This window comes from Nerophis ophidion, linkage group LG24 (genome assembly GCF_033978795.1).
Source record: "Nerophis ophidion isolate RoL-2023_Sa linkage group LG24, RoL_Noph_v1.0, whole genome shotgun sequence".
In the NCBI taxonomy this organism is placed as follows: Eukaryota; Metazoa; Chordata; class Actinopteri; order Syngnathiformes; family Syngnathidae; genus Nerophis; species Nerophis ophidion.
This window is the reverse complement of record NC_084634.1, coordinates 34,111,008-34,121,107: the sequence shown is the minus strand read 5'-3', so window position 1 is coordinate 34,121,107 and position 10,100 is coordinate 34,111,008. Positions and strand designations below refer to the sequence as shown.

The 10,100-nt window shown below is 39.4% G+C and overlaps 1 protein-coding gene across 2 annotated transcripts in view; it reads left to right on the top strand.

The window, feature by feature from the left end:
* prdm1c (PR domain containing 1c, with ZNF domain) overlaps nt 1–9,778 on the top strand; it is a 66,491-nt gene extending 56,713 nt beyond the window's left edge. Inside the window, exons 5-8 of one of the 2 annotated variants that reach the window (XR_009804039.1) lie at nt 1–411; nt 492–620; nt 3,664–4,730; nt 5,069–9,778. The exon at nt 1–411 is cut by the window's left edge and continues 536 nt beyond it. Coding sequence is in view for 1 of the 2 variants with exons in the window: in XM_061885867.1 (XP_061741851.1) it covers nt 1–411; nt 492–620; nt 3,664–4,221 (1,098 nt within the window). In the remaining variant the exon portion in view is untranslated. Of the gene's footprint in view, nt 412–491; nt 621–3,663 lie in introns of both variants that reach the window. The other variant, XM_061885867.1, reaches the window with a different exon arrangement.
* The last annotated feature ends 322 nt before the right edge of the window (nt 9,779–10,100 follow it).

The following is a 10,100-nucleotide window of genomic DNA, read 5'->3' as shown; positions in this document are numbered from 1 at the left end:
GAAGACCTCAGTGCATCACCGACTTGTCAGACCAAAAAACATAAGAACCATGTACCCAAAAACTACCTCAAAACTCCTTCCAAGCATCCTGGAGATACAGACCTCCCTTTATCATGTTATGCCAGCACCACGTCCATGGTCACCTCCCTTTGCAGAGCCCAACCCTCAGTTTCTCCCGGGGGATGCTCCCCTCCGTTGGGTACAGCAGCCTCCATGGACCAAGACCCTTCAAAACCCACCGCCGCCATGCAAAGTATCACAGAAGACACAATGGACCTCAGGAACACCAAACACGCAGAGCATGTTATCGGCTACAAGACCTTGTCGTATCCACTCACCAGGCAGAATGGAAAGATCCGGTACGAGTGTAATGTCTGCAGGAAAGTCTTTGGGCAACTGTCAAACCTTAAGGTACGCCTACTCTTTTGCATGAAAGCACGATCGGAACATAGATGATAGTCGGAGGATATTGACTTAAGTGTTGTCTTCAGGTTCACCTGAGAGTGCACAGTGGAGAGCGTCCTTTCAGGTGTCAAACCTGCAACAAAAATTTCACCCAGTTGGCACACCTGCAGAAACACTATCTGGTGCACACTGGAGAGAAACCCTACGAGTGCAAGGTAACTAATTTAATGAACCTTCGGTAGACCAAACACCAGGGGTCACCATCCTTTTTTGAAACCAAGAGCTACTTCTTGGGTACTGATTAACGCGAAGGGCTACCAGTTTGATACACACTTAAATAAATTGCCAGAAATAGCCAATTTGCTCAATTTACCTTTAATAAATAAATCTATATACATAAAAAAATGGGTATTTATGTTTGTCATTCCGTCGTATATTTTTTTTCCTTTTACGGAAGGTTTTTTGTAGAGAATAAATGATGAAAAAAAACACTTAATTGAACGGTTTAAAAGAGGAGAAAACACGGAAAAAAATGAAAATTACATTTTGAAGCATAGTATATCTTCAATTTGGACTCTTTAAAATTCAAAATTCAACCGAAAAAAATGGAGAAAAACTATCCATCCATCCATTTTCTACCGCTTGTTCCCTTTTGGGGTCGCGGGGGGCGCTGGCGCCTATCTCAGCTACAATCGGGCGGAAGGCGGGGTACACCCTGGACAAGTCACCACCTCATCACAGGGCCAACACAGATAGACAGACAACATTCACACTCACATTCACACACTAGGGCCAATTTAGTGTTGCCAATCAACCTATCCCCAGGTGCATGTCTTTGGAAGTGGGAGGAAGCCGGAGTACCCGGAGGGAACCCACGCATTCACGGAGAGAACATGCAAACTCCACACAGAAAGATCCCGAGCCTGGATTTGAACCCAGGACTGCAGGACCTTCGTATTGTGAGGCAGACGCACTAACCCCTCTGCCACCGTGAAGCCCGGAGAAAAACTAGCTAATTTGAATCTTTTTGAAAAAATTAAAAAAAGAATTTATGGAACATCATTAGTAATTTTTCCTGATTAAGATTAATTTTAGAATTTTGATGACATGGCAACACTAAATTGCCTCTAGTGTGTGAATGTGAGTGTGAATGTTGTCTGTCTTTCTGTGTTGGCCCTGCGATGAGATGGCGACTTGTCCAGGGTGTACCCCGCCTTCCGCCTGATTGTAGCTGAGATAGGCGCCAGCGCCCCCCTCGACCCCAAAAGGGAATAAGCGGTAGAGAATGGATGGATGGATACAGATTTTCTAGATTTGCCAGAATATTTTTTTTTACTTTTAATCATAATAAGTTTGAAGAAATATTTCACAAATATTCTTTGTCAAAAAAAAAGAAGCTAAAATGAAGAATTAAATTAAAATGTATTTATTATTCTTTACAATAAAAAAAATAAATAAATACTTGAACATTGATTTAAATTGTCAGGAAAGAAGAGGAAGGAATTTAAAATGTAAAAATGTTTAAAAATCCTAAAATCATTTTTAAGGTTGTATTTTTTCTCTAAAATTGTCTTTCTGAAAGTTATAAGAAGCAAAGTTAAAAAAAATAGATGAATTTATTCAAAAAAGTGAAGACCAAGTCTTTAAAATATTTTCTTGGATTTTCAAATTCTATGAGTTTTGTCTCTCTTAGAATTAAAAATGTCGAGCAGAGCCAGACCAGTTTGCTAGTAAATAAATACAATTTAAAAAAATAGAGGCAGCTCACTGGTAAGCGCTTCTATTTGAGCTATTTTTAGAACAGGCCAGCGGGCGACTCATCTGGTCCTTACGGGCTACCTGGTCCCAGCGGGCACCGCGTTGGTGACCCCTGCCATACACGATATGGATTAGAACAGTGGTCCCCAACCTTTTTTTTTTATCCGCGGACCGGTCAACGCTTAATAATTTGTCCCGCGGCCCGGGGGAAGGGGGGGGGGGGGGGGGGGGGGTGGGGGGGGGGGGGGGTGTTTCCTTCTTCTTTGTCATGAAAAAGGTACGTTTTTGTCATGAAAAATGGAGGTTTTTGTGGTTGGTGCACTAATTGTAAATGTATATTGTGTTTTTTTATGTTGATTTCATAAAAAATAAAAATAAAAATAAATAAAAATAAATATATATATTTTTTCTTCTTCTTCTTTGTCATGAAAAAGGGACGTTTTTGTCATGAAAAATGGAGGTTTTTGTGGTTGGTGCACTAATTGTAAGCGTAGATTGTGTTTTTTTATGTTGATTTAATAAAAAAAAAAAAATAAATAAATATATATATATATATTTTTTTTTCTTCTTCTTTGTCATGAAAAAGGGACGTTTTTGTCATGAAAAATGGAGGTTTTTGTGGTTGGTGCACTAATTGTAAGTGTATATTGTGTTTTTTTATGTTGATTTAATAAAAAAAATAAAAATAAATAAATATATATATATATATATATATATATATATATTTTTTTTTTTTCTACTTCTTTGTCATGAAAAAGCGACGTTTTTGTCATGAAAAAGGGAGGTTTTTGTGGTTGGTGCACTAATTGTAAGTGTATATTGTGTTTTTTATGTTGATTTAATAAAAAATAAAAAATATAATAAATATATATATATATATATATATATTTTTTTTTTATTTTCTTCTTTTTTGTCATGAAAAAGGGACGTTTTTGTCATGAAAAATGGAGGTTTTTGTGGTTGGTGCACTAATTGTAAGTGTATATTGTGTTTTTTTTATGTTGATTTAATAAAAAAAAAAAAAAAAAAAAAAAATAAATATATATATATATATTTTTTTTTCTTCTTCTTTGTCATGAAAAAGGGACGTTTTTGTCATGAAAAAGGGACGTTTTTGTGGTTGGTGCACTAATTGTAAGTGTATATTGTGTTTTTTATGTTGATTTAATAAAAAAAAAAAATATATATATATATATATATATATATATATATATATATATATATATATATATATATTACATATTTTTTTTTTTTTTAAATAAAAAATTCTTCTGCGGCCCGGTTGTTGGGGACCACTGGATTAGAATACATCAACAACAATTAACCCATTAGCTTGGTTCAGCACAAAAATGGGAATATGTGGCCTACCGAGGATGTCGTAGTGGTTTGTGCAGCCCTTTGAGACACTAGTGATTTAGGGCTATACAAGTAAACATTGATTGATTGAATAACATACTGTATCATTGATTGAAACACTTCCATCGTCTTTGTTTTACACAGGTGTGCCACAAGCGCTTCAGCAGCACCAGCAACCTGAAGACACACCAAAGATTACACTCTGGTGAGAGGCCATACCAGTGCAAGCTATGTTCCGCCCGCTTCACTCAATTTATCCACCTGAAGCTGCACAAACGCCTTCACACCGGAGAACGTCCGCACAGGTGCCCCTACTGCCCGTGTGCTTATTTCCACCGGTGCAGCCTTCAAGTCCACCTCCAGGGCTTCTGCGCTCTTTCCGCCTCCGCCTCTCAGGGGCCCTCCCCAGAGGAGCTCCACAGAGTCAACTCGGAGATCGAGAGGTTTGACGTGAGCGAAGCGGCAGAGCAACTGGAGGCCGTGACGGCGGAGGCAAAGCTGGACAAGAAGGACGTGCTTGATCTCATTCAAAGGATAGACAGTCGCATCCCCGGCCGACAGGATAGTGCTTTTAAATTCTTTGAATCGGCCAAGAAAGGGTTGCTTCTTCTACCACCTCTACCTCTGCATCCGAGCAGCATCAAAGTGGAGTCAGGCTGCATGTCAGAGCCCAAAGACAACCTTGCTAATCCAGCCGTATAATCCTTACAGGTCAAGTCAGCAGCTGTCTGGCACTGTCCTATTTGAGATAAAGCCTCATCTCTAAACGACTGTTGCATCTGAAGAACCAAGTGTTGGCCTCGGAGCGCTGACACGTGCTGATTTAATGTATAAAATGTTGCTAATTTATTACATCGCTCATATGTAAAATTGGGGGGAAAAAGTATTTAGTCAGCCACCGATTGTGCAAGATCTCCCACTTAAAATGATGACAGAGGTCTGTAATCTTCATCATAGGTACACTTCAACTGTGAGAGACAGAATGTGAATAAAAAAAACAGGATTTTTTAAGAATTTACTTGTAAATTATGGTGGAAAATAAGTATTTGGTCAACCATTCAAAGCTCTCACTGATGGAAGGAGGTTTTGGCTCAAAATCTCATAAAAAGCGGCCCCATTCATTCTTTCCTTAACACAAATCCATCGTCCCATTCCCTTAGAAGAAAAACAACCCCAAAGCATGATGTTTCCACCCCCATGCTTCACAGTAGGTGTGGTGTTCTTGGGATGCAACTCAGTATTCTTCTTCCTCCAAACACGACGAGTTCATCATAGGTACACTTCAACTGTGAGAGACAGAATGTGAAAAAAAAAAAAAATCCAGGATTTCACATTGTAGGAATTTTAAAGAATTTATTTGTAGATTATGGTGGAAAATAAGTATTTGGTCAACCATTCAAAGCTCTCACTGATGGAAGGAGGTTTTGGCTCAAAACCTCACGATACACGGCCCCATTCATTCTTTCCTTAACACGGATCAATCGTCCTGTCCCCTTAACAGAAAAACAGCCCCAAAGCATGATGTTTCCACCCCCATGCTTTGCAGTAGGTCTGGTGTTCTTGGTATGCAACTTTAAATGTCTAAACAACCTCGCGCCAACATATCTCTCCGACCTACTTCAGCCTTACTGCCCCACTCGATCCCTAAGATCAACCGATCGGAAGAGTCCCAAAAACAAACAGGAAACACAAAAGGACTCAAAAAAACAAAAACAATATATGATCCGGGCGGCGGATTATAACAAAAAAGGTCTCTTTTTTTTTTTTCTACCAAGAAAAGTGCACGTGTTATTAGTGAGAATATACTTATTTTAAGGTATTTTGGGGTTCATTGAGGTTAGCTAATTTTACTTGTTTTGGAAAGTCTTGACAAGCCGATTTTTCTAGTTCCATTGGCAGATAAGTTTGCTTAGTTCAAATAAAATACCCCTCATTTTTGTATTTTTTTTTCTTGTTTTTGAACACTGACTTTTTGCAGTGATACTAGCAGCTCAGGCAAATCATATGGTCTAAAAAATGCATTTTCCCATCGATAACATGACATCATCACGCCAAGTGCGTGCTCTTTCAGTCAATTAGTGCGCACATATACAGCTCGGCCCCCCGGACAAAATTTTTTTAATTGTAATTTTGAGGAATTCATCCGAATGTGCATAAACTATTTATGTTCAACATTGTTTAAAAAGTCAAATGTTTACTGTACTACTATATGAGTGGCAATTTTCTCGTCTCATTGAAAATGAAACAGCAAAGTCAATTTAGCTGTCAACTGTTATAATTATGAGACACAATTGTGTCATAGTCATGTTTTTTTTTTTTTACACACTCGAAATAAGAAATTAATACTTAAAAAAAGTATTTTTATACTTGTTAGTATTGACAAATACGTATTTGGTCAACCATTCAAAGCTCTCACTGATGGAAGGAGGTTTTGGCTCAAAATCTCACGATACATGACCCCATTCATTCTTTCCTTAACACGGATCAATCGTCCTGTCCCCTTAGCAGAAAAACAGCCCCAAAGCATGATGTTTCCACCCCCATGCTTCGCAGTAGGTATGGTGCTCTTGGGATGCAACTCAGTATTCTTCTTCCACCAAACACGACGAGTTCATCATAGGTACACTTCAACTGTGAGAGACAGAATGTGAAAAAAAAATCCAGGATTTCACATTGTAGGAATTTTAAAGAATTTATTTGTAAATTATGGGGGAAAATAAGTATTTGGTCAACTATTCAAAGCTCTCACTGATGGAAGGAGGTTTTGGCTCAAAATCTCACGATACATGGCCCCATTCATTCTTTCCTTAACACGGATCCATCGTCCTGTCCCCTTAACAGAAAAACAGCCCCAAAGCATGATGTTTCCACCCCCATGCTTCGCAGTAGGTCTGGTGTTCTTGGTATGCAACTTTAAATGTCTAAACAACCTCGGGCCAACATATCTCTCCGACCTACTTCAGCCTTACTGCCCCACTCGATCCCTAAGATCAACCGATCGGAAGAGTCCCAAAAACAAACAGGAAACACAAAAGGACTCAAAAAAACAAAAACAATATATGATCCGGGCGGCGGATTATAACAAAAAAGGTCTCTTTTTTTTCTACCAAAAAAAGTGCACGTGTTATTAGTGAGAATATACTTATTTTAAAAGGTATTTTTGGGTTCATTGAGGTTAGCTAATTTTACTTGTTTTGGAAAGTCTTGACAAGCCGATTTTTCTTGTTCCATTGGCAGATAAGTTTGCTTAGTTCAAATAAAATATCCCCTAATTTTTCGATTTTTTTTTCTTGTTTTTGAACACTGACTTTTTGCAGTGATACTAGCAGCTCAGGCAAATCATATGGTCTAAAAAATGCATTTTCCCATCGATAACATGACATCATCACGCCAAGTGCGTGCTCTTTCAGTCAATTAGTGCGCACATATACAGCCCGGCCCCCCGGACAAAAAAATGTTTAATTGTAATTTTGAGGAATTTATCCGAATGTTCATAAACTATTTATGTTCAAAATTGTTTAAATGATAAATAATAAAATAAATGGGTTGTACTTGTATAGCGCTTTTCTACCTTCAAGGTACTCAAAGTGCTTTGACACTACTTCCACATTTACCCATTCACACACACATTCACACACTGATGGAGGGAGCTGCCATGCAAGGCCCTAACCAGCACCCATCAGGAGCAAGGATAAAGTGTCTTGCTCAGGACACAACGGACGTGACGAGGTTGGTACTAGGTGGGGATTGAACCAGGGACCTTCGGGTTGCGCGCGGCCATTCTCCCAATGCGCCACGCCGTCCCCGTTTAAAAAGTCAAATGTTTACTGTACTACTATATGAGTGCCAATTTTCTCGTCTCATTGAAAATGAACAGCAAAGTCAATTTGGCTGTCATCTGTTATAATTATGAGACACAATTGTTTCATAGTCATGATTTTTTTTTTTTTTTACACACTCGAAATAAGAAATTAATACTTAAAAAAAGTAGTTTTGTACTTGTTAGTATTGACAAATAAGTATTTGGTCAACCATTCAAAGCTCTCACTGATGGAAGGTTTTTGCTCAAAATCTCACGATACATGACCCCATTCATTCTTCCTTAACACGGATCAATCGTCCTGTCCCCTTAGCAGAAAAACAGCCCCAAAGCATGATGTTTCCACCCCCATGCTTCGCAGTAGGTGTGGTGTTCTTGTTATGCAACTTTAAATGTCCAAACAACCTCTCGCCAACATATCTCTCCGACCTACTTCAGCCTTACTGCCCCACTCGATCCCTAAGATCAGCCGATCGGCTGCTACTGACGGTCCCTGACACAAGGCTGAAGCTCAGAGCTGCTGCTCCCAAGCTCTGGATTGACCTACCTCTGAGTGTTAGACAAGCCTCCTCTCTTCCTGTTTTTAAATCTCTCTTAAAAACATACTTTTATTCCTTGGCTTTTAACACTAAGTGATATCCATCCTGCAATGGCGCCACATTATACGCCTGCTGTGAACCTGTTTTTATGTTTTATTTATTTATTTTTTAATCATGTTCTGTTTGTGTTGTGTCGTTTGCTCGGTCCTCGTATTATCTTCTAACCTGTCCATTGTACAGCAGTTTGGCTACCCCTCTGGTAAATTTTAAATGTGCTTTATAAATAAAGTTGATTTGATTTGATTCTTTCAAACACGACGAGTTGAGTTTATACCAAAATGGATGATACAGCAGAGCATGGGTGTCAAACTCTGGCCCTTGTAATTTAATTTGGCCCTTGAGGCAATAATAAATTAACAATAGAGCTGGCCCGCCAGAATTATACAGTGGCGGTGCCGCTGTATCACAGCATTCAACGCTAATTGACATACTTGCCAACCCTCCAGATTTTTACAGGAAAATCCCGAATTTCAGTGCCCCCACCCCCAAAAAAAAAAATCTCCCGGGGCAACCATTCTCCCGAATTTCCACCCGGACAACAATATTGAGGGCGTGCCTAAAAGGTACTGCTTTTAGCATCCTCTACAACCTGTCGTCACGTCCGCTTTTCCTCCATACAAACAGCGTGCCGACCCAGTCACGTAATATATGCGGCTTCCACACACACACACACACACAAGTGAATGCAAGGCATACTTGGTCAACAGCCATACAGCTCACACTGAGGGTGGCCATATAAACAACTTTAACACTGTTACACCACACTGTGAACCCACACCAAACAAGAATGACAAACACATTTCGGGGGAACATCCGCACCTTAACACAACATAAACACAACAGAACAAATACCCAGAACCCTTTGCAGCATTAACTCTTCCAGGACGCTACCAGCAAAACTCGATTTTGCATGTCACTATAAAGTTATATAAGCCTTGCTTGTTCAATATTCAATGCAAAACTTGTTTGGGTCCCTATTAAAAGGTTAAGTTGTTCAACTTTGGCCCTCGGCTTTGTTCAGTTTAGAATTTTGGCCCACTTTGTTATTGAGTTTGACACCCCTGCAGCAGAGGATTGGGAGAATGTCATGTGGTCAGATGAAACCAAAATAGAACTTTTTGGTGTAAACTCAACTCGTCGTGTTTGGAGGAAGAAGTGAAGTGAAGTGAAGTGAATTATATTTATATAGCGCTTTTTCTCTAGTGACTCAAAGCGCTTTACATAGTGAAACCCAATATCTAAGTTACATTCAAACCAGTGTGGGTGGCACTGGGAGCATGTGGGTAAAGTGTCTTGCCCAAGGACACAACGGCAGTGACTAGGGTGGCGGAAGAAGAATACTGAGTTGCATCCCAAGAACACCATACCTACTGTGAAGCACGGGGGTGGAAACATCATGCTTTGGGGCTGTTTTTCTGCTAAGGGGACAGGACGATTGATCCGTGTTAAGGAAAGAATGAATGGGGCCATGTATCGCGAGATTTTGAGCCAAAACCTCCTTCCATCAGTGAGAGCTTTGAATGGTTGACCAATTACTTATCATTTACCATCATTTACAAATAAATTCTTTAAAATTCCGACAATGTGAATTCCTGGATTTTTTTTTCACATTCTGTCTCTCACAGTTGAAGTGTACCTATGATGAAAAATACAGACCTCTGTCATCATTTTAAGTGGGAGAACTTGCACAATCGGCGGCTGACGAAATACTTTTTTGCCCCATTGTATAAACAGGGTTTATGTCATGTCTTGCAAATGTCAGCAAAACATGTTTTTCCAAACAATTTCAGTATGAGACCGTGTGCATCTGTCTTCTCAATAAAGATACGATTAAAGCAGAGGTATGACACATGTTCAGAGGAAACCTCCATTGTTTGTGAGTGAGCTGTGCTGACGTGGGGGAGTGAGGCAGTGATGACGTGGATGAACTTCCTGTTATGGTTTAATTTACAACGGAATGTGTCAAGCCTTTACCTTACTACACATTGTAGTTCTAAATAAGAACCTGCAACTAATTTCAGACGTGTAGATTGTCATTCAGTATCCAGGCTCAACTTACCACGCATCCATTACGGGGAAGGCCTTGAATCAAATGTGTCATTATTTTAGAACCAACCTTTTTGAAACCAAGAGCTACTTCTTGGGTACTGATTAATGCGAAG